Consider the following 25,379-nt stretch of genomic DNA (forward strand, 5'->3'; position numbering starts at 1 on the left):
ACATTAGTAATAATCATGCTTCAATATCAGTTTTGAACTAAATGCATATGCCAGTTTTTTTTAGTTTTAAGCCATTTATTGCAGTAAATTAGCTTTGCCGGTGCTGGTTAGCTCCATACAGAGACAAAATAACGATTCTAAAATCGGTGGACCAGTTAATGCACCAGGATGCGACAATTGTGACTATACTCAACTAACACAATGGCTGCAAGTGGACAACTTTGTATGCAGGTACATGTATGAGTTCATCTGCGTTCACAAGGCACATGGTTTGTTTTTCTACAACTTGAATTAAGTATGAATTTCAACAAGCCACACTCCATACTTTATTTATGAGTTTTTAGAGTCTCACTAAAACAAGTATTTTATTGCATGACAAATCACGTACAAAATTATGAGATAGCGAAATTATAGCTTCGTGATAACAAGACGAGGACATTAAACCATCCCCAGAAGAAAATTTCAAAATAATATACATGAATTAATTACAAATTAACAATTATAAAAAACAGTGTACAAGTGATATCTTAATTACCAGGCGAAACAAGTTAGTTGGCGAATTAAAGTAACTGCTCCCAGGAACCGACCAATTAGTTTAATAATTAGATAATTGTTCTGTTACACAACAGATTATGATTATGAAATAATAATTATAACAATCATACACTTTATTTTAAGAGGGTAACGCGTGTTAGTGTACATTTATCTTCCAGATGACCCGTGTGTCCTTCGTGGCCCTCGTACATTCATTGTGCTCAGAGTTGATTGAAATGTTGTATAAACTACGTATGCACGTTTCAAACACACCGCTTTCACTCTGTTCACACTCTGAATACTAAAATAGTCTGAATACTAAAATAGTCTGAATACTGAAATAGTCTTTAGTGTACCAAGAAGTGCACGTTAAGTGAACTTTTTTCTAAATGTTACTTTAAGGACGTGCCACCAAGGCCCACATCATACCCGCCACTATGACGTAGAATGGGGGACGAATGCCGCCAGCTGCAGAGACGGTAGAAGCCTGGATCCCCGGAATGGTGGTCACCCACAGCTTCCATCGACTGGGTATGACGTCAGAGGCAGACTTGGTGACGTCACCTAACTCGATGTACTCTTTCCCGGTTGCTGTGTATTGCGGCCAGTTTGTAGTCGGCGGGTCTGGTTTGTTAGGATCCCTTTATGAAATGAATAAAAACTATTCTGTATTAGTGCGTGGCATCAACATACAGTGAAGGTTAGACCTGTATGTAGAAAAATAAATTTCCTGAAAATTCCAAGAGTTTTCCTTTACCACCCAGGTTTATTGTACGATATTGAGAATGTTACTAGTAGTTTCTTAATCTCGTTTTCGGGTTCTTTGTTTCGTAATCGAGATATGAATTGGCGAACTAGTATAACGGCTTTTGCAAACACTTCTTGGTAACTAAGAGATTTCCACAGCTGTATGTTATTCCCTACCGTCAGGGAAAAATAAATTCAACTATACTTTAGGGGAATATTGTGACAACAGAATTATCAGATCTATACTCACCCTGTTTTAGCAAAGTTCGCCCAATACTTCATCATTTCGTAAGAAATCCTCTTGTCTCCGTCATCGAACTCGACGCCGTCATCAAACATAGTTGGATGATCTGGACCGAGGAGGTACGAAAGGTCGTCTGCGTGGTTTGACCGATAGAACCAAGGAGGGGTTTTCAAAACATAGCCATATGAAGGTACCTTTGTGAGGTAGTACAGATATGTAGAGCCATTACCCGATGACGCGTGTTTAGTTGTCAGAATTGCCACCGGTCCTGCTAACGCCCAGTCTGTCACGATGTCAACGTAGCGGTTAGCAGTGTCATATCGATTGGCCGCGCTGTTGTAGTATTCCTTCATCAGAACGTTCTCAATCTCGGCTTCGTGGCCAGGTGCGACTTGCTTAGCCACATCAGGGATGAATTTGTCTCTTAACTCTGCAGGGGTGATCCCGTTATCGATGTCATGGGTCAATATCGCCCCATCTCCATCAGTGAAACCTCCCAGACAGTCCAGAGAACGAAAGTGCCGGATCACCTCCGAATCAGTGTTTTTAAACATGTCTGATACGGATTCTGAGAACATGTCGCGATCGACTTCGGCGCTATAGTGAAGGGCCCCAGAGACACCTATGGTAGCAACGATACTCGCGTCTAGGAATCGGTCAGCTGTTGTTTTTCGTAGACAGTCGAGGAGTTTTGATCTCTCGGTTGGCCCAGCGTGGCAGCCTAGAATATCGCCAATCCTTACAGAAAGTGTTTCAGCTTTTTCCGTCGTCCACGCCCAATATGCCCAGGGTGCTCCGCTCTGAGGAATGAAACGGTGAAACAGGCCCTTAGCTTTTGTGGTAAGAGCAAGCTGAGAGACACTGCTACCCCCGGCAGATTCTCCGAATATAGTAACTCTGGGAAAAAAGATTCAGATTAAAAATTTAATGCGTGTGCTTCAAGTAGAATTTATGATCCCGTTATATAAGAAGGGCATGGAGGGGGGTGCGCAGATTTTGTAAAGTTAGTCACAAATTGTCAACCAAAGAAAGTGTAAGATTTGTTTCATTCTCTGAGAGGAATTAGCAAAAAATCAAATTTCGTTTAAGACATGGTTTTGAAACCGGCGAAGACCCTGAGGGAGATACCGAACGAGGCATTTCAACAGACGGACAGTTGAGCAGGTACTTATTGTGAAAGCATAACATTCCTGATAAACTTACTTTTTAGGGTCACCACCAAAGGCTCCAATGTTGTTTTGTACCCACTTCAGGCCCTCAATCTGATCCCACAGTCCCAGATTTCCAGGTGCATTAGCGCCATCTATACTCAGGAAACCAAATGGTCCCAGGCGATAATTCACTGATACAACGATGACGTCGCCTCTTGCAGCTTTTGAAAATATAGAATATGTACATTATATCTGTGAATTTGATTTCATTTTTTATATTCACTTTATTATATTTTCTTTCCATTTCTTCTTTCCGTTTTTTTATTTATCATTTACCTTTGTGTGACCAAAATAGTTTTTTTAAGCAAATAATACTGTACACTGACACAATGTATAATATTAGGGCTTCAAAACACATGCATGGGTGTATATTTTTCAGGGCATTGGCGGCCATTTAAGATATTTAAAATTGCTCAAAATGTCAAACTGGCAACAAAGCTAAATTTGCTCTGGGATTCCACGAGATCTCGAATCAATGAAAAAAGTTCATACGTTTAAAATTTGCAGGTTTCAAAATTTTAGGCACGGACAAATGGGAGCCTTGGATCACCAAAACTGCCCAAAGTACCTACCAAACTCTGTGAAATCATAATGAAAACTTCCGCCAGTGAAGTAGCCGCCGCCATGAATCCAGACCATTACAGCTTTGGCGCCAGGGGTATCGGGAACAAACACGTTGAGTGTCAGGCAGTCTTCAGATATCTGCAGTTAAAAATTAATTATAGGTCATGCAGAAATAAACATTATGATTTTGATGTGATATAATAATGTTGTCTCATCAAAAAGCTTAGTGGTGTAACAGCAGGTTTTTGAGGACTAAGTACTGTAATATCGCCTTTCAGCAGACACTATCAACATTGTTTTTAACGCATATTTTATCACAAAAATGAATACTACATTAAGTTCTACTGTACTGTGACGAAGTGTACGTTTCTCTGCTAATGCTGCTTTAGTAGTCATGCTAATTTTCATAAAAACACTGTTTGTGATGAAAATTAACCATGCATCTTATTATTTCCTATTATCTTATTAAAGCATTTAATATAAAGTTAGTAAACCTACGTTCTTCGGATTAGGAAATCCATATGGATTGGGTCTCTGCATGCAAGCTGGGCCGTACGCCGTGGCGTTCAACATGTCCGGCCACCTGCTCGCAGGCTGGGGCTTTGCAAATCTAAGGTTCCCAACTGGAGGCTCGGCAAAGGGTATTCCCAAAAATTTGTTCACAGTTATTCCGTTCACTGTTTTGTTGAAACCTCGTATTGTTCCGGTTCTGATGGTGACCTCTAACTGGCTGTTTACTAAAGTTACTAACAAAATAAGCAAAGGCAGGTATCGAATGCACCAAGCCATTTTATGAAAGTTCCTGATGAAGTTGTCGCCCAAAAATCTGAGAAGTAAAGACCAAAATATCTAGATGAGCTGCAAATTTATAACTTTCGCTCTAATTGATATTGCACGGAAGTTGAGAGCAATTTACTTATAAAATACGAGTACTATCTTTAAGCACTTTAGTCATAAAATATCTGTAATTAAACCTTAATCATAACATGCATTGTCTTCAGGAAAACTCGTATTGTTTCAAAATCCATAAAAGAACTATTTTCCTGTTAAGAGATTTCAAAAGCATTGTTAAGCCATTATTACCGGCGTAATTTCTAATTTCAGATAATGAATTTAATAAATGTACTGTTTTAATAAAATAAGATACTTACAATTAGATTTCTCCATTGTGTGCTAAGATTATGTAGTGGTCATTGAGATACCATATGTATTGTATTATTCATGAGTAACGATCGACTGGGCGTGGAATTATAATAATGTGACATTTTTATTGAATAATTAAAAATGAAGAACATTTCTTGCACTTCATATCCCCTATCACAGCACTCCTTCCTCCGGCAAATCGTTATCAGGTACTTGTCTTGTTATAGCCACCCCCAACCCGCCCCACTCGCCCCCACCCCCCTGATGGGCCCCGGAAATTTTTGGTATTTTGGAGGGCGAACTGTACCATTTGGTACCGTTTAGTACTATCAATCAGCTTGTCAAAATTCTAATTTCAAGAGGGAATATAATAAGGGTGATTTTGCTTTTCAGAAACCGAAGGGGGGAGGGTAAGGACCCCCGTCTCTAAATCTGCCACTTACCAGGTCTTGAACAGAGTAAACCTTCTCGTCAGTGAGTCCGATATTTTATCCCAACACTTACAGGGTTAAAGCAGTTGGATTATACGTATTTTGTACTCTTAATTACATTTTAAAAATCAACTGTAGGGAATACATGTAGTTGCAAGATACATGTTAAGTGTACTGAGAATAAATGCAAAACTATTGTTATATATGTGAATAAGTATTCCATTTACATATTCAAATTGTAGGCCTATTTGTACTGGTCACTTATAATAAATGACTGCTTGTGTGGGGCTGTCTACCTTTGGGGAATCAGTCATATTTCACAGTCTTATTTTCCTACTTTCCAAATTTCACTCTGTATTTTACAGCACTAAAGTGTTTTACCGAATCAGCTTTCTCTGTCTCCTTGGTATTTCGCTTAGAATTGGTTTTGCACTGTGCACACTCATATCAAAAGCGCCTTACCCAGGTATTTATAATAAATATGTATTTATATAAGTGCCAGCATGTCTCTTTCTTCTCCCTTTCACCTGTGGTATTCAAGTAAACATTGACCAGGGAAATGATAAATTATCTACGCGATAGAAGCTCTACTGTACATGCAACAACTAAGGTCAAGGCAAAGGACCGGGTAGTTCTTATCATGCCTCTGCTTGGACTTGATAAATTTTATCATTACCATGGAAAACCTAAGCTCTAACACACGTATGTCCAGTTGTAGGGCAAAAATGGAAGGAAACTCTTTTCCCGGTTAGGTACGTAGCATCAGTGTATTGCAATGAACGTCACACAGAATAATTTGAGTTTTGATTGTACACTTAACATAAAAACATAAACAGTTCATACCCTTCATTTCATGCTACTTTACTGCATTTTCCTTTTTTATTGAGTAGGCCCCGAGCCCCACGCCAAGAAGGAGATGGTCGGCTTGGCATCCGAGGCCAGTCGTTCCGGACCTCCCTTCAAATAATCCTGGATCCGCTCCTGTATAACCATTCATCAGTCAACATGTCAACGGCACACACTCTCCAAGGTACTCATGTCTAGAGGTACTCGTGTCACCAACACACACTGGACAATAGAAGTGTCACCCCTACTGAACCAATTCTTTGGGGGAGATAAATGACTGCGGAATGATATGCTCCTGATATCATTTTATTAAAGTCAAATTTTACAAAAGAAACGGTTCTGACTGAACAATTCAACTGTATCGATATTCTGATATAGCTTATATTCCGCCTCTTCAGGTTAATAATTTTGATTACTCTGATTCATGGGGTGACACTTCTATTGTCCAGTGTGTGAAGGAAATCATGTCTCTAAGGTACTCATGTCACCCATCTGATACTTAGCATGTTCTTGCCTTATCTCCTCCATAGCATTTCATTATCATCTTTTAAGAATGAAAATTAAAATTTTGTTAGTCAACACAATTATACATATGTATCAATTAAGGGAACTCATGTCACCAAGGTACTCATGGCACCCATCTGATGCTTTGCATGTTCTTGCCTTATCTCTTCCATTGCATTCTATTCTCATTATTTAAGAATGTAAATTAAATTTTTGTTAGTCAACATACTTGTAAATATGAGTCAATTAAGCGCACCGCCTGGTAATTATCTGCTATTTTCAAGATACAACAGTTTACAAGAATAAAGTATTTTTTTTCTTCAACAGCTAAATATTGAAATAATCAACCTCCAATATTTAATATTAAAATTTAGCTGTTGACTGAAGAAAAGTTACTTTATTATCTTAATATAACTGTGGAATGATATGCTCCTGGTATCATTTTATTAAATTTCACAAAAAGACCAACAATATAATTCCATGGCACAGCGGTTTTATACTCATAATTCACAATATAAGTAGACCAGGCATTATAACTTTGATTACTCTGATTCAGGTGTTGACACTTCTATTGTCCAGTATGTGTGCATTGAAAATCTACTTATGTTAACGGATGTTAAGTAAACAACTGTACACGCAGAAACAATAGGTCAGGCATTTATACAGGAAGATAAATGGGATTATTTTAAATTACTAGGTATTTCATTTAATTATTTTATTTCATTTTGCAGTGACGCAAGTCTAGTAGCTATCTTGGGTAACTATTTCACCTATGATAAAATGTGTGTAATAATAATAGAGACAACATGGCTATTTGATGACTGACAGTTCATCTTAGACAACTAATTCGGCTACAGTCAGGCTGAGTACATGACTTAAGCAGCATGAAAACGATGACAACTTACACTGCATGTTAGCATTATTATTATTATTATTAGTAGTAGTAGTAGTAGTAGTAGTAGAAGTGGTAGTAGTATTCGTCTACTCTTATGATAGAATACAGGGGATGGGTAACTGAAACAACACCAAAAATGACGACTGACTTCTTATGTTATGAATATATAAATGCCATGACCACATACGCAGCTGTCACGTAACTAGGTGAAACAAGGCACGTCGCTGGAATTTCAGTATTTAAAAGCGATTTTGTTGTGCAAAAGGGCTCTTCAAACTGTCATATCAGTGAAAATAGATAAATCCAAGCGGTGTTAGCACAGTTGGTTTACATGTAGCATGGAGTCTTGGGCTGTGATTGTCATGAGCACCTCTCTGGTAGTTGTAATTCTGAAGGATGTAGAATGCCAGAACATTGTGTACATTGACAACGGAGCGTTACAGGGAGCGACAGAAACTGTACAAGGGAACAGAGTGGATGTATTCTTAAGTATACCATTCGCCCAGCCTCCAGTGGGAGATCTCAGGTTTAGGTTACCAGAGCCTGCAGAGAACTGGGAAGGTGTTAAAGATGCTACGGCGTTTGGACCTGCCTGCATGCAAAACTTGCCGAATCCTTACGGCTTCCCAGATGTTGAGACGGTAGTACACACTATATACTTAACGCGTTCTTTCAGTGGGTTACTTGGTAAAAGGATAATGGAATAACCCTAAGATTATTAACGTAGAATTTTTATAGGCAAGGTTGTCTTTCTATGGAGTTACACACAGTTTAATGTTCCAAAAACGGACCAGGTAAACTTGAAAATAGATGGATAAATAAATTAATGAATACAGAGGGAATTTAATTTGTAACACAGTTAAACAGATGAAAATCGAAAGGTCAATGAGATCATCCCTGGTCCAGTTTTGATTTGCATAAAGTGAAGGGTCTTTGCCTCCCTCCCCCCCTCCCTACCCCTCTCTCTCTCAACGAATTGTCTTCAGCCAAAAAACAACGTGCTCTCTTAAGATACATGTAGATGCAAAATAACATTAGGTATATTAAAAGCGAAAGTCCAAAAGTTGTTATTGAATCTCCATGCCAACAAACATTAACCAGTGATCAATGAATTTTAAAATTAGACAACAAGCTATTAGTGTCATTCTCATTTTAATCAAGGCTCACTCTTTTATTCAGATTGGTACAGCATTATAATATCATGTTAAGGTTCTGTCTAATCCAATTTTGAAATTCATCAGTGTTAAAATGTGCTAACAAATTAAAAAATCTATGAACTCCACACTTTGTCATGTAGGTTTCAGAAGATTGCACGACACAATGCTTTTGTTCCTCGATTCACGAACAGTTCCACCAATATAATAATTATGAGATAAGTTATTAAAAAACCTCCCTCTGTCCAATAGTGCGAAAGTTGTAGCAGTGGTAAAAGACGGTAACCACTAGATAATGTATTTTCCATACACTTTATTCGGTAGATTTCTGAAGATTGTCTGACACTCAATGTTTTTGTTCCTGGATCCACAAACAGTACCAACAATATGGCGCTAATGGTCTGGATATATGGTGGAGGATATATCACAGGTGGAGCGTCTACATATAGTTTCAAAGAATTCGGTGAGTAAAATGAGACATAAGGCAGTTTAAACTTTTAAATGGGGTAAAAGTGTTCTTGCAATAAAGATGAACATGTATGCAACACGTTTTCATGAAATTCTGTAAGTAACGGTTTGTAATGCCGATGAAAAGAAATTTTTTCTCTGCTTTAAGTAATTTATGTACAGTTATATTATTGTGTGCGTCAGCATTCATCCACAGTATTAGAACTCAGATTTATATGTATAAATCAAAATCTGCATACGTTGTAATGAATTTCTTAAAACCCACATCTCTAGAATTTTTTATTTCCACTTAGGGGCCTACCACATTATGCTTTACTGTTAGAGGGGCAACTACATGTATGAATGTTTTCTGACACAATTGAGACTTTTTCGAGGCAATCTCCCTTGCTTCAACTCATGTTTCGTTGTATTCAAATTTTCGAATATGAAGATAGTCCCAATGTTCATGTATGCTCATGGTATTTTTCATACCACCACGAGTATATATGTTTGTTCATTTATATGGCCTTGTCTTGATTTAGGGCGTATTCCCATAGATTTTAGATCGATCTATCTCGGTGGGGAGTCTCACTAGATTACTGTCAGATAATCCGGCTTAAATGTCCGTCCCGCCTACTATAAACTGTAAGGGGGTAATTAACTTTCGTGCCCGCTCGGCTGACAGCTATTTAGCGTGAATCCCCAGGGAGTTAGGTCGATCTAGTTTGGATCGATCTAATCTCTGGGAATGGGGTCTTAGTCTTTTTGTCTGTATATTTTTTGTTACATTGTACCTTGTAAAGTTTAATTTCGACCTTTACATTACACGGGATATTTTTTAAATATTTGCATTGAAATTTTTACAGACTTGATATTAATAAGGAAGGAGACATCCTGATTTTCGTCCATATTTTAGCTGTAACAGGTGACATCATTGTGGTGTCTATGAACTACCGCCTGAATGTGTTCGGGTTTCTCAGCACTGGTGACGACAGCGTACCAGGTAATATAGGACTCTGGGACCAAATTGAGGCGCTGAAATGGATAAAAAAGAATATCCAGTACTTTGGAGGGGATCCTGGGAGGTATATGCATCCGTGAATATTCAGTAACTAAGAAAATGAATGAATTGCAAAAGCTATTCTCTATCCTTTTGGTCAATAACTTAGTTAGCAGTGTTATATAATATGTATGGTAGTGGAGAATTAAATAAACCCCTTATGATTGACAAGACCTTTTGGCGCATGAAACAGTACTGTAGAGTTATACAGAGGGGTGACAAAAGTATTGTACCATTTAACTTAAATGTGAACAATAGCTGAAGTGCAAAACGGATGTTATTCTATCAGTATTAATCTTTTGTAGGAAAACCACGTGAAAAGCTTTAAATTGACACTGGTTTTCTTCGGGTATTCCAGAGTGACAATTTTTGGCGAATCTGCGGGTGGCAGTTGTGTGACACTGTTGGCCCTGACGCATGCGTCGTCTGGACTCTTCCACCGCTTGATAAGCCAGAGTGGTACTGCCAATGCTTTTTGGGCAATGTCAGAAAATGGCCCAGAACTTGCTGTGAGAACTGGGAACATTGTTGGCTGTCCAACGGCAAACACCACGGCACTTGTAGATTGTCTAAGCACCATAGACGCCGAGACTCTCATGAATGCCAGTGTGAAAGCCACTATAGGAGTTTCTGGGTCTGTTTACACGCCTGCAGTCGATGGCGTTTTGCTTACTAAACCAATATCAGAGATGTTAAGTGATCCTATTGTTTTGCAGCACCTCCGTTCTTTCGACTTCGTTGCTGGGTTTCTCAATGGGGACGGAGGATTCTTTGTTAGGAATATGTTCACCGACGGAATTGATCCACTTTTATTCCGAGACACACTGATTCCTGGTATGACAAATTTGGTGTTTGAAAACAACCCAGACGTTGTCAAGGCAGTTACCAAATTCTACTATGGCAAAAACGCCACCAAAATAGAAACAGCACGTGATTATGTCGACTTCGGCACTGATATTTCCTTCACATAACCAGTTTTTGAATTCATGACGCCTCATATCTCTGAAGAAGAGGGGTCGACATACCTTTACTACTTCATGAGAAAACCGCAAAATGGGAACATTGCCTCTTGTTTACCTTCTTGGTTTCAGCGTGCAAGTCACGGAGACGATCTTAATTTTATGATTGGTTCACACGAACCTTTCGTCTCCGGTGCCACTTTCACGGACGATGAGAAGTATCTGAGTAAGATGATGATACGATATTGGTCAAACTTTGCTAAGTCCGGGTAAGCTGAGTTGTAATATCTGAATGTGATCATGATTTTAGTTTTATTACAAAGAAGCAGTTAATGCAGGATTTAATGACCACAATTTCTGGATAAAATGTAATTGAGTAAATCATATCTCAAGTATTAAATTTTATGATACCATGAAACTTGCATATTACCCTTAATGATTTCACTATTCATGAACTCCATTTTGGTTAACAATAGGACATTAAGAAGAAATTCCGTGCATGTCATCCATGTATAAAAATTACGCTGAAACACGCCCACAGAAACTTCTAAGTGAACAAATTCTAATTGTTCCCAAACCATTTGCCTTTCAAATCAGCCACGTTACGTCAATTTAACGTCCGTTCACTATCGCTACTATTTGCAGTATTACTCCTTTTTAGCATCTCATGTTGCAAAGGTTTACATATTTTAACTTAACTTAACACGACAATTTCAATCGGGTTCAATTGTTATTATAACTTATGGTTTGTTTCAGAAATCCAAACATGCCAGAGGCTGTCCCAGCAATATGGGAGGAATACACTGTGAATAAATAGCACTATTTCGAATTTGGTGACGTCATAGTGGGAGAGAAGAGAGTCATTCCAGAACGGGTCAAATTTTGGATGAAAACTATTCCAAAAATCATTACTCGTTCCAATTAAGTTTGAATATAGTTGGTTAAAACATTGGGAGGTCTCCTTTCGGACTTAACGTTTGTTGAATTTCATATATTTTTAACACTTCAAAACAAATTTATATCTTTTTTTTTGACACTAGTGTTTATCGATATTGTTGTCTACGTTGAAAACTACATTGATATTCCGACTCTTTGCAAAGTGTTTTAAATGCATGTGTCATGAATGGGATTTTGAAGGGGACTTTTTCAGCTCCTTCGTGGTATTTTCGGGTAAAGGCAGGCAGTTAAGCTGTGTAAAGCAACAGGTGCTGCAGTCCATATGTCTGCATCCTTTTCTCAGGACGGCTCACATAATGCCTAACGCTACCTCATATAATTTCAGTCTGTATAAAATCATTTGCTTTGTTAGTACCAGTAAAAAGCAAAAAATACTGATTTTTTTTAATTTGAAGATTTCACTGATGTTCAACAGGAGCAATTTTAGCCCTATTTATGTTTAAAATCACATAAAAAACTTTTCCAAATTAAGGTAAGACCGACACATTTTGTTTAATTCACTATGATACTTATCAGTCAAATCTTTACAGAAATATTGAGATAGGACCCATTTCCAATAAAACCTTTCTTCTCCTGGTATTTGAATAAAAAAACAGAAAAGCCGGTGATTATACGAGTAAGTTGAAAACAAAGGGAGACGTGTTTTAAAATCTGTATATCTAATTGCATTCGGCGAAAGTCTCCACGGAGTTAGATCGACCTAACTAGAACGATAGTTTCACTGGGAATGAACCCTCAGCATGTGCGCCATTTTCCATTGCCACGAGATGAAGGTCACAGCTTCATGTGCTCAGTAAGGTCGAGACTTTAAAACGCTGAGGTCCCGATTCAACCATGGCTCCCGTGTTGGGATATTGGGACATGAGGGGGGTAGGTATTTACTTTAAATCAAATCTTTTGGTTAATTTTAAAGATTTACTTATTATGAATTCTGTGAACGAGCGCAGAGATTACTTTTTAAGGGAGAGATTTAATGGGGGGAGATGATATCGACGTATGGTATCGTATGGTAACTGAGGAGATTCTTGCCACGGTACGGGCAGCTACATTTACTTTCAGCAGGCATCTGAGGAGGCAGCTTTACTGAGGTTTACTGATAATAAAAGACTCTGAAATCTAGGGCGTACACAAAATGTTTTTTATAACTAGTTCACGCAGTATGACCTCGATTGCGTTTTAAATAAAATTAACTACAAGTCTGACCTAGCTGAGGTAACTGACATACACAGACATATAGATTACGTGTATATAGTTCGGTTATGCGGGCGATTTATCTCTTCTCAATTTTTGTATTGCCCCAAACTAATCCCAGTCATACATGTAGAGCACGACACGTCTATGAATGTTTAAATATCCTTTTTGTTAGTAAATGGCCAATTTGGAACTAACATTTTTTAAATTCTGACGCCAGCCTCGCATTTAGGTTCACCAAGTGAAAATGCATACCTACGTGTATGTACGTTGAGCAAAATCTGCGACGTACCTATATTATTTTTCGCCAATGTATATGGGGTCCTTTAAGCAGTGTATATAAAAAATGCGCAACGCAACACATCAACTGTAAGACTTGTGACCTTAACTACTCAGGCTGGCAACGGAGTATCAAAATATCAAGTTAGCATTTGGTTTACTAGTTACATGTAAAATAGCACTAGTTAAGATATGAGAAAATAAAATAAATCGCCTCGTAATGCAGGCTGGTCAATTCCAATGCTACAGTTTCCAGCACATGTTGGTAACCACATGTTGGTAATCACATGTTGGTAACCACATGTTGGTAACCACATGTTGGTAATCACATGTTTCCAAAACAAATGCTTTGTAGCTGCGTGTAACAGAGAACACGCCCTCAGTTTGATTCACACAGGTTAGGGTTAGCGTGACGTAAGTGGGTCACAATCTAGGACTGGGTTAACCTGCACGTAACAATGGGAACTAAAACCTGTATTACTAGGGACTCTCGTTCGTGACACCGGCAATAAATGGACATTCCCTCTTATCTCTTCAGCTTGCCCACCCCATCCGAATGTTGCTCCATTATGTAGGAGAAGAGTTCGAAGACAGGCGTCATACGCCAGGACCAGGTACCTCTCTGTTTACATCTCTCTCTCTCTCTCTTCTCTCTCTCTCATTCTCTCACTCTCTCTCATGTATGAGAGCACGCACACACACAGACACACACACACTATAAACAGAGAGAGAGAGAGAGAGAGAGAGAGAGAGAGAGAGAGAGAGAGAAATTAATGAACTCTTCATACCTGTCACCTGATTACTAATATTAAAACCACTAAAACTTTTTCTACACGTAATTATCAGAATTATATTCAATTTTGTATTGACCAATGTTTGTTATTTTCTTTCACTTTAGCCCCGGACTTCAGTTTGGACCCGTGGCTTAAAATAAAGTTTACCCTTGGAGTGCCGTTTCCAAATGTAAGGATGTGTATGATCAGCTTTATCATGGTTTAATAGGCCTTTCAATGAGTGAACAAACTTTCAAAAGAACTTGTGTATATATCTTACTAAACATCACATTTTCAAAAAAAAAAAATAAATAAATAATAATAATAATAATAATAATGATAATACTAAAAAATTAAAAATAAAAAAAATCAGGTAAAACTTTAGGAAAACATTAGCGGTCAGATTTTACGAAAATGATATCCCTACATGTATAGCTCCTGGTACTTTTTTTCGTAATGCGCTTTAAATATTTTAATAAATTAAAAATATATAAAATTAACAATGGAAAAATAATATTTTGGTTGATTTGTTTCAGCCTGTTTTTTTTTTTTTTTTTTTTTTTTTTAATTTTTTTTAGCGTATGGCATTTTTGTAAGAATAGCAGACATAATTTGAGCAAAAAAGTCCACACTCCGCCCAACTGCCTCGTATTCGTGATACACGTAAACCCAGATCTAATAACAGTCTTTTCCACAGACATTGGTTATATGGCTAATAATAGTTTTAAAGGTTATTTGATGATCGAAATTATTCTGCTGTACTGAAACACTTGGCTTAGGGATCCAAAGACAACATATAGTGAAGTATTATCATTTTTTCTTTTTTTTCCAGCTCCCTTACTGGATAGATGGCGACACTAGACTTGCGCAGAGCCACGCCATTATAAGACATCTGGCAAGAAAATATAATATGTGTCAGTATTTTTTATTTAAATTTTTAAGCGTCTTAAAACTTTTTAACTTTTCAGTCAATCTTTGAAAACTTCTGATGGAATTATTGACGAGAAACTGTGGTATTTTATTTAAAGAAGGACCTTAGTCTGGAGAGACAGGGATGGTGGTCCTAGGAATAGAATTGAAGTCCGGGGTCCTGTATGATTAGTACTGGTCAGGTAATAGGGCGAATGCCACCTGTACAAGGCAATGAGAAGCGCGGACTACAGTTCTCAAGGGACCACCATTCCTGTCACACCGCTCACTAGTATGTCGGCTCCCCTTACCTCCTTATCCGCCTATAGAATCACCTGTACATTCAGTTCTTGGCTAGAGAACTTTATCCAGGTACACCTGTGCACTTCCAAAGGTTTTTCAACTTGGAAATCCGAGGGCTGTTTAACAAAACGACCGACGATTTTTTTATTTTGTTTTGTTTTGTTTTGATTTGTTTTGGCAGTGTTCGGACTTCTTAATTTGGATATTTTACTACCTTAAGTCGATATGGAATCTGAGAAATCTTTCAAACTTTGATGGTATAATATTGGCGATTTTGTTGTCACAATAAAAAAAGAGAAAACCACGTTGAGTTAATATGGACATGTTGATGTTTTCAGGTCCCAAGTCAGAGGCAGAGACAATAAGATGTGACGTCATCGATTATCAAGTAAACGATTTTACGTGGGATTTAATTTACGTCTGTTACAATGACTTCTTTAAAATGGGGAATTACGTAAGTATTTCTCACAATTCCCCAGCCGTTTTAAAGATAACATTGACAAACACACCGATTTTATAATTGATTTTTTTTTGTAAATTAATCACTGAATCTCAATCTACCATGTTTCAAATAAAAGCAATGTTCAGACCCAGAGCCAGAAAGTGGCACATCAGTCATTGCGTTAGCGAAGACATTATCAACAAAAGGCATTATTTTCAGCACCACGCATATGCTTCTTTAAACTACATGTATGATTGATAACCAAAGGTGTAATATCCATTTTATAAAGAGCTTTCTTTCACCTCATTTCCATAGATTTTTAGATCGATCTATCCCTGTGGGGTGTCTCACTAGATTACTGTCAGCTTGGTCGGCTAAAGCGTCTGTCACGCCTACTAAAAGCTGTAAGGGGGTAATTAACTATGGTGCCCGCTCGGCTGACTGCAATTTAGCGTGAACCCCCAGGTAGTTAGGTCGATCTAAATCTTAATCTTTAGATCGATCTAAATCTCTGGGAAAGCACCCTTTATCTAACAGGAACAAAGAAGAATTGAGTACCTGGATAAACTGCCGAGCAAGTTGAAGCAATACTCGGATTTTCTGGGAGATTTTCCTTGGTTTGCTGGAAATAATGTAAGTGGAATTAAGAGAGAAAATGATAATTCGAAAATTAAATGTTTTAAAGGGGTGTTAAAAGCCTGGACACTGTAGGGTTTTTATAAACGTTTGCTAGTTTGTTCTGGTTTATAAAAATTACAAATTATTATGATTTATATCAAATATATTATTATACCGTTATACTTTGATCAACATAAACCATAAATCGAGAAAGGCACATATATACCGTCATTCAATTCTACATTTTTGAATACTGCATTTTTTTCGTAATTTTAAGTTATCTTTTTGTCCCCCAGCTTACCTATGTGGATTTCATGGCATATGAGATATTTGAAACCCACCGTGCATTTGCTCCTGGCTGCCTGGATGGCTTCCAGAACCTAACAGATTATATGGACAGATTTGAGGTACACGTGCATATACATCAGACCATGACAATAATCCAATTAAATCACTTTTTATTCCAGGTAATAAGCTACAGGTATATTTTCTTTAAAATAGAGATTAAGTTATAATCAATCATTGGCATTTTCTTTGGGTCCTAAGTGATTGTGTTTTAAAGCTTTTATCCAGATATATATGTTTGTTAACATATAATACTAATTTCCCAGGCACTTCCTGCAATTCGGAAATACATGCAGTCGGAAGAGTTCACCAAGAAGCCATATTTTAATAAGTTCGCTAATTGGCGGGGAGACTGATCTCTCTGTAGGTGACCAATTCATTCTACTGCCAAACACATAGAAGTTGTTAACCTTTGTTTTTTTTAAAAAAAAGGGTAAAGGCATCATCTTTCGACTTCCGGTTTTTAGAGGTGGTAGCGATACAAGAAAATGTTAGCAACACAACTGACTACATTGAACTTTTTGGGTGAATATTTTCAGTTCCCGCTTCGCATCCGAGGCCTGTCATTAAAAATATAATAAATAAATAAATAAATAAATAAAAACAAAACAGGGTCCGCCCCTGAGGTTTATGTTCAGTTCAACTACCACTTGTTACTGTTAGCATTCACTGAGTGACATTGTCATTTTTTCGTTTATTTCCTAACCCAAAAATGTGCTCAAATGTACGTTTTATAGGCATGTAATAGATATGTGGTATATTCCTTGGTATATATCATATATATTTTTAGGACGACCCACTCCTAAAATGATGCTTAGACGGTGCCGGGGAAGGGAGGCGAAGGGGGGGACCTCATATGACATCCTTCCACTTTAAACACTGTACATATACACTTTATGTTTAGTTAATGATACTGCAGCGTAAATTATATGGATTTTTTTCTCAGTTTTTATTTTTCTACTCATTATGCATAGTTATTAGCATTTCATTGGGCCCCATGCGCCCCAAGGGCCGATTTTGTAAATGTACGCATTTGATGCAACTAATACAAACGCAGAACAAAATTAAGTAAGACGCGCCACTGCATTTAATATATCTTTTCTGTGTCTCTGTAGCTGTTTGTTGAAACGGCTGAAACAGCTGCTGGCGGTATATAATAAAACAGTCTCCTGTAACTGCGTAGAATATAGATCACAGCACAGTGTTTTAGTTTTGAGAAAATAAAATATATACAGGCCGTTAAGATTATATTCCAACTGCAGTTGTTGTTTGGTATGTGTGATTAACAAGTGCCCCATATTAAAGCCTATCCATATAATTTTGAAAGCTTTTTTAAAAACGTAAAAGCTTCGACAATCTAAATGGATGCTGGTGTGTTTTATGACACTGTTCACAGACTGGCGGCTTTCATCAACAGTTTTAGTTAAACAGCAGCCCCTGAGTCCTGAAAACTAGGATTACCAGGCCCTATACCAATCCGTGACCGATAGATCTGACTGAGGATGTCTACTGGTTACCTTAACAAGGTTTATCTTTTTATCCCTTTTCTAAGATCATTAAAAATGAAACTCTAACAACAAAACTCTTTTTTAGCAATTAGAAGGTAGATAACACATATCCTAAAGTTGTTTTCATATAAAACGGATTGGATTTGAGTGCTGCTTTCAGTTATACAATTTCTCGTATATATTTCATCTCTAACATTGATTGTCTTTCTTTCATTTCTTTTCTTTTTATTTCCATTTATTGTCTTTCTTGACTCATATCCCATTTACATATGGTGACTTTTAAAATGGCAGTGGCACATTTAACCACCATTTTGATTACACTTTGCTGAAATGGGAGGTGGGTTCGACAGATACCATTGTCATTGAGAGACCCAGTCATGGAGAGACGTCTTAAGTCAGTAATGATTAGAAGTACGGGTTTCAAAGGGAACTTGAAAGTTGAAGTGCGATTTATGGTGAACTGAGGGATCTCACTCTTTCTCTTTTTCAATATCTCACACGAACAGAAATATTTCAATGAAGTTATCTTGACGTAAAAACAGCCCAAGTGCTCTTTCAAAGCAATTTTATTTTTCCCTTATACTCTTTTCCCAACCTTTACAATAATTCCCACTGGTTCAGAATAAAAACTGAAATCCATAAAGCAAAAAAGATATATTTTAAAACCCCTCTGTATCATAGCCAAACTATGGCAGACAGTACTCGGTACGGTCACAGGCGAAGGTTACCACCATTCTGCCATCATTCAGAAATTCGTTTCCGTGCACGTATCGAGGAGAGATCCCACGCGCTACGCCGTCACCGAACTCTGGCCTGGTCAGACTGGTGACATGCTGATTGTAGACGACGTACGTTCCTTGTGTGACGTCATACCCGGTACGATTAGTGTCTTGGCCCAAGGGGATGGGAATCAGCAGCATTGGCACACGGTGTTCTGCACGGAGCTTAATCTCGCTGTCGAACCCCTTCTGTCCAGGTTTCATATAGTAATATTGTAGCCGTATCATACTTCTTGCCGGGACGACCATTCCCTGATTTCGACCCTCCGTTACAGTAAACTCATTTTTGGTTACAATCACCCATGCGTTACTGTAAATGTTGGAGCCGTAATAACGAACTGTAATGTTGCGTGACTCCGAATCAAGTTTAAAATTAGCAGACATCGGAAGGGTCATGATAAAAAAAGTAAAGTTAACCGCTGCGGTATGGAAAACCACGGGAGCTGGATCAACCCCTGACAAGGTATTGTTGCCAACGTCCACGTTGATGCCGTACCAGTCGTTCAAAAACAGTAGGAACTTCCTCCCTTCAGCTGCGATGCTGGCGTTCGTGTTTAGATCAAAATATCGGTGTATTTTGTACCACTGCTCGCTGGCAAGTGCTTGGCTTCCACCTCGAACCACACTGCCGTGGCTTATCATTGTGTAGACAGCGCACATTCTTTCTCCCGACACCACCATTGGCAATGCGAAGCAACACAAGAGGGAAAAGAGACGCGGCACCTTAAAAAAGGAACGGAGTCATCCTTAATGCAACGTCCATAACATGTATGTAGATTATATCTTTAAAAAGTCACGGTATAATTGATAATCACAAGATACCGAACACTCTTGGATTGTCATACAGCTTATAGAATGAAACTCAATTTACTGGGTTCTCAGGTCCTTAAGCATTAAAAATTTAACTGGATATATCCTTTGGGTTACTAGCCAATGTTTTCAGATAGAAACAATGCAGACATTGCAATACGGACATTCAAGCAGGACTTAAAGTTTACAAGTTATGTGTACAACACACCAATGAACAAATAAATCAGGTTGTAATGCTATAAAACGGACATGATATAAGTAAGCAACTGATGACGTTTACTGTTTGACTTACCATGTTTCCAGTCTTCGGCGATTACTGATTACACTCAAATTTACCCCGGTTTTATCTTCTTGGTACACCTCTTCGGCTGACTAGTGAAAGACAACTGAACAGCGGCGTATTCAAATTATATACAGTTTAAAAAGGCATTAATGGTACCATTACCTTGCAGAGATTTTCATGTTTATTTAACTGTGTATCCCGGATAAGCACAGGTGTCTGTCTATAACGGAAAAGAATTAAGTAACATTAAAATGAAAATAAACCGACAAACCTCTGTTGATCAAATAGCTGGTAGAAACTCTGGTCAACCAGACACTTTTTCCAACAGCACCAAAATAGCAAAAGAATGTAAGAAAACAAAAAAGATTGTATTTGACTTCTCAAAGACAGGTCGTATTCCCCCTCCTATTTATATAGAGTTTATACAAATGAATGAGCAGTTGATAGGGTGAAATCTATCGTCTTTTAGCGACTTTCTTACCTGGGATGAACAGTAACCATATGTACACTAAACAAGTGAACAACGGCTAGATCGTTTTGCCTAGTCATTACCCAGGGGCGGATCTAGGATTATTTGAAGGGGGGTCCATGGATGAGGAGCCGACCCTTCTCCCTTCCCCCCTCCCTCCCCCAACACTTGGCGTGGGGTTCGGGGCCCGCCGAAGGACCCCGAAAAATGTTGGATTTTAGAGGGCGAATGGTGCCATTTGGTACGATTCAGAACTAGTCAAAATTTTAATTTCAAGCGGGGCCCAGAAACCCTGTTGCTTATTTCTTTAATATGGATAATAAAGACACTGTATGCATGTCACATCAGGTTGGCACTCGTGCCTCACTATGCAACAATCAAAGCAAAAACTTAGAATTCATTCAAATATAAATATTATGAAATACCATATCAGTCATGCTCTTATCTTGATGCATCCCAAACCGCCAATACCGTGAGATGATATTAACAAGCTCTCTGTTTTATGGCTGATATTTTTGTATTTGCTCAGCAGCATCTAAGCTCACTGAAATAAAAATATAATCAAAATGTAAGCTACTGGCTTATACCTATTGACTAAAATTGGCCATTGCTTTAGTGAAGACTATCTCTGCAAAACACATTCATTTAGTTTACAATGAATGTATGACTGATAAAAAAGGAGCAACTCGGATTTTTGGGAGATCTTCCTTGGTTTGTTTGAGATAATGTGAGTGGCATTGAGATAAGGGTTATGTTAAAAGCCCGGCCAATGTAGTGTTTTTTATAAACGTTTGCTTGTTAGTCCTGGTTTAAAAAAAAATACAAATTATCATTATTTTTTTTGCAACTAACAACAGTGGAATTGTACAAAAATATAATAACAGACTACAAAAATAAACTAACAATTAAGAACAAAATTATCTGGGAAATATCATGCACGATCAATGCTACCATCGTGTCTCCTTTGAGCCTCCAACGGGAACCAGTTACATGTTTGCAGGGTCGCCTTCCAGTGTCAATCCATGAGTGTCATCTCTTTCGGGGTTGACGTGAAATGATCTTCCGTCTTGCTCTTTTCTTAATATCGTACAGAGAAGGTTCACGCGTCGGCGCGGACTCCATAATCGCCACAAGGATTTGAGCATGTCCAATACATTGGCACCAAGGACGCAGTTGAGTTTGGAAGCTGCGATGTCGCTCAAAGGAAGCAGGAAGGAGGCACAAGCATCGCTTTGGTGCCAACGGGGTGCTAGAAATCTGGATGAAAATTTTATGTTGTTCTTCAAGCCGAATTGAAAGTTTTCTATTCAGTTTTTGTTGTTTGAAATGTTTCCATATCAATCATAAATGGCGGAATTCTTTTTCCCACAAGGTCCTAAACGAACAAATCTCATTATCCTTTTGGAGTAAAGTCTTATGACGGGAAGCAAAATCGATTTGAATTCCTCTGCCTTCTCCTGTACTTTGTGACAATGTAAAGCTATCTTTGCAAAATACCAGGCCTGCCGCAAACTCTCTCGCAAATTCAGTTCAAATTTGCTGCAAATTTGCAGAAGATTTATAGCAAATTTGCAGGAACTTGAATAGTTTCTTGCAAACTTACTGCAAACTAAATATGTTCTTGCAAATTTGCTGCTAATTCATTGCTTATTTGCCAAAACGTAAAAACTTTTCTTGCAAACCTGCTGCAAAGTTAAGTTTTTATTGCAAATTTGTTGAAAATAAGCTGCAGTGCAATTTTTCTTCCAAACTCCTGCAAACTAGTCGCCGCAAACTTTTAATTTGCTGTAAATTTGCTGCAATTTTTCCACAATAATGCTGTAAACTTTTCGTTTTGCTAAGGCCAGCCTTCCTTCCTTTCCACAGGAAGCGAGTGCGGAAGTTGGCAACCGGCAAACGTCAACCTTCCGATGATTCGACCAAGCGCCCGTGTAACCCCTCCGACCCCCACCTTCGCAGATCGTGCTAATGAAACGACAATTTACCCAGGCTTTCATAGCAGAGCGCGAGCAATTCCCTCTTCGACCGGGATATAGTGACATGTCCACGCATTCGGTGCCGTCATAGTTACACCGTTGGCAAACAGCATATGTGGCTTTTCGTGTGGATTTATAGGTGCATTTTGTCTTACAGGGGCCCTATGCACCCCAAGAACCGATTTTGTAAATGTACGCATTTGATGCAGCTAAACGCAGAACATATAAGTAAGGCGCACCACTGCATTTGATATTTCTTTTCTATGTCTCCGTAGTTGTTTGTTGAAACGGCTGCAATAACTACTGGTGGTATATAACAAAATAGTCTCCTGTAACCGCTTAGCATATAGATCACAGCACAGTGTTCTAGTTCTGAGGAAACAAAGTGAATGCAGGCCTTTAAGATTATATTTGAACTGCAGTTGTTGATTGGTAAATGTGACCCATATTCATATAATTAAGAGCTTTTCAAACGTAAAAGCTTCTATAATCTAAATGGTGGCTGGACTGTTTTATGACACAATTCGTAGAGTGACAGTTTTTATCATCAGTTTAAGTTGAACAGCAACCCCTGAATTCTGAAACCTAGGGTTGCCATGCTGTTTACCAGTACGAGACCGATACACGTAACTGTGCATGCACACTGGCTATCTTCGCAAGGTTTATTTGGAAGGCTATTTCCATTCCTTAAATTACAACCTTTGAGTTTTTATCCTTAAGTTCGAATAAAACAAAATTCAAGCAAAAACATCTTTTTAACAATTGGAAGATATATAACACATATCTTTAGGTTGGCGGCGTATTCAAATTATATAAATGGTTTGTATTTGGGTTTTGCTTTTAGTTATATAATTTCCCGTATAGATTTCATCTCTAACGATAATTGCCTTTCGTGTCTTATATCCCATTTTCGGGTAATTTACATTTGATAACTTTAAAAATGGAAGTGGCACACATTACCACCATACTGATAATACTTTGCTAAAATGGAAGGTAAGTTGGACAGATGTCACATAACCCAGTCATGGAGAGACGCCTCATATTCAGTGTTTATCAGAAATTAAGTTTCAAGGAACTTAAGTATTGAAGTGGACTTTATGAACGGAGATATCTCTCTCTCTCTCTCTCTCTCTCTCTCTCTCTCACACGAACACAAATATTTCAGTGAAGTTATGTTGACGTAAAAACAGCCCGAGTGCTCTTTCAAAGCAATTTTATTTTTCCCTTATACCCTTTTCCCAACCTTTTCAATAAATCCCACTGGTACAGAATAAAAACTGGAAACCACGAAACAAAAAAGATATATTCAAAGAAACGTTTGTATCATAGTCAAACTACGGCAGGCCGTACTCGTCACGGTTACAGGAGAAGGTGACCACCATTCTACCATCATTCAGAAATTTGTTTCCGTGCACGTATCGAGGAGAGACCCCACGCGCTACGCCGTCACCGAACTCTGGTCTCTTGAGACTGATGACGTGGCGATTGAAGACGGCGTACGTTCCTTGTGTGACGTCATACCCGGTCAGATTAGTGTGTTGGCCCAAGGGAATGGAAATGAGACGCATTGGGACACGGTCTTCTACACGGAACATAATCTTTCTATCGAACCCCTTCTGTCCAGGTTTCATATAGTAATATTGTAGCCGAATCATACTTTTTGCCGGAACGACCATTCCCTGATTTCGACCCTCCGTTACAGTAAACTCATTTTTGGTTACAATCAGCCATGCGTTACTGTAAATCTGGCAGCCGTAAAAACGAACTTTGTTGTTGCGTGACTCCGAATTAAGTTTAAAATTAGCAGACATCGGGATAGTCATGATTTTAAAAGTGAAGTCAACCGATGTGGTATCGAAAACCACAGGAGTTGGATCAACCCCTGACAAGGTATCGTTGCCAACGTCCACGTCGATGCCGTACCAGTCGTTCAAAAACTGTAGGAACTTCCTCCCTTCAGCTGCGATGCTGGCGTTCGTGTTTATATCAAAATATCGGTGTATTTTGTACCACTGCTCGCTGGCAAATCCTTGGCTTCCACCGCGAATCAAACTGCCATGGCTAACCATAGTATAGACAGCGCACATTCTTTCTCCCGCCACCACCATTGACAGTGCGAAGCAACACAGGATGGAAAAGAGATGCGGCACCTTAAAAAAAAGGAACGGAGTCATCCTTAATGCAACGTCCATAACATGTATGTAGATTATATCTTTTAAAAGTCACGGTATAATTGATAATCACAAGATACCGAACACTCTTGGATTGACATACAGCTTATAGAATGAAACTCAATTTACTGGGTTCTTAGGTCCTTAAAAATCGGTGTCCAATGCCAACGAACACTCCTGGCAATGCTTTATATTTTGTAAGCGTTAAAAATTGAACTGGGTATATCCTTGGATTCTGTTGCCAATGTTTTCATGGAAACAATGCAGACATTGCAATACTGACCGCCTAACAGGACTAAACGTTGACACCTAAGTATGAGTACAACACACCAATGGACAAAGAAATCACCGCGGCCAGTGTTTACGATAGCAAAAACCACTAGGTTGTAATGCCATACAACGGACATGATGATTGAAAGAATATGATAAAGTTTACTGCTTAACTCACCATAGTCTTCAACTATTGAGATGCTCAAATGTGTCCCTGGCTTTATCTTCTTGGTACACCTCTTCGGTCGACTAAAAAGACAACTGAACAGCGGCGTATTCAAATTATATACAGTTTAAAAAGGCATTAATGGTACCATTACCTTGCAGCAATTTTCATGTTTATTTAACTGCGGATCCCGTATAAGCACAAGGCTGAGGGTCTTTAATGGAAAATCAGATTAAAATGAAAATAAACCAACAATTTGATCAGGAACTACATTATAACTGAATGACCCAAAAAACCGCCGTTGATTAACTAGCTGGTAGGATCTGGGTGAAACTCTGGACAACCAGAAAATTCGGCCAACAAGGGGTCCGTGGATGGGAAGCCTACCCTT

The 25,379-nt window shown here is 38.4% G+C and overlaps 3 protein-coding genes and 1 long non-coding RNA gene across 4 annotated transcripts; 2 read left to right on the forward strand and 2 right to left on the reverse strand.

Moving 5' to 3' along the window:
* Nucleotides 1–157: 157 nt before the first annotated feature.
* Nucleotides 158–4,103, reverse strand: LOC106179255 (fatty acyl-CoA hydrolase precursor, medium chain-like). Its single transcript, XM_087016027.1, has 5 exons — nt 3,799–4,103; nt 3,309–3,438; nt 2,729–2,897; nt 1,532–2,422; nt 158–1,175 (listed from the first exon to the last, which is right to left on the reverse strand). The coding sequence occupies exons 1-5, from the start codon at nt 4,087–4,089 to the stop codon at nt 932–934; spliced, it is 1,725 nt and encodes a 574-aa protein (XP_086872153.1). The 5' UTR covers nt 4,090–4,103; the 3' UTR covers nt 158–931.
* Nucleotides 4,104–7,457: 3,354 nt separating this feature from the next.
* LOC106179254 (fatty acyl-CoA hydrolase precursor, medium chain) lies at nt 7,458–10,924 on the forward strand. The gene is made up of 4 exons (XM_013562796.3): nt 7,458–7,760; nt 8,598–8,736; nt 9,637–9,805; nt 10,139–10,924. The coding sequence occupies exons 1-4, from the start codon at nt 7,458–7,460 to the stop codon at nt 10,749–10,751; spliced, it is 1,224 nt and encodes a 407-aa protein (XP_013418250.3). The 3' UTR covers nt 10,752–10,924.
* A 3,144-nt stretch (nt 10,925–14,068) lies between these two features.
* On the forward strand, nt 14,069–17,865 carry LOC106179285 (glutathione S-transferase B). The gene is made up of 6 exons (XM_013562833.3): nt 14,069–14,129; nt 14,772–14,853; nt 15,490–15,605; nt 16,131–16,226; nt 16,508–16,618; nt 16,823–17,865. Exons 2-6 carry the CDS (start codon nt 14,850–14,852, stop codon nt 16,910–16,912), a joined length of 417 nt encoding a protein of 138 aa, XP_013418287.2. The 5' UTR covers nt 14,069–14,129; nt 14,772–14,849; the 3' UTR covers nt 16,913–17,865.
* Nucleotides 17,866–23,579: 5,714 nt separating this feature from the next.
* On the reverse strand, nt 23,580–25,074 carry LOC147761388 (uncharacterized). Its single transcript, XR_015335203.1, has 2 exons — nt 25,001–25,074; nt 23,580–24,531 (listed from the first exon to the last, which is right to left on the reverse strand). It is a non-coding gene; the product is annotated as an uncharacterized LOC147761388 (long non-coding RNA).
* Between the last annotated feature and the right edge of the window lie 305 nt (nt 25,075–25,379).

This window comes from Lingula anatina, chromosome 6 (genome assembly GCF_051362555.1).
Source record: "Lingula anatina isolate TDL-2025a chromosome 6, LinAna3.0, whole genome shotgun sequence".
NCBI classification, from domain to species: domain Eukaryota; kingdom Metazoa; phylum Brachiopoda; class Lingulata; order Lingulida; family Lingulidae; genus Lingula; species Lingula anatina.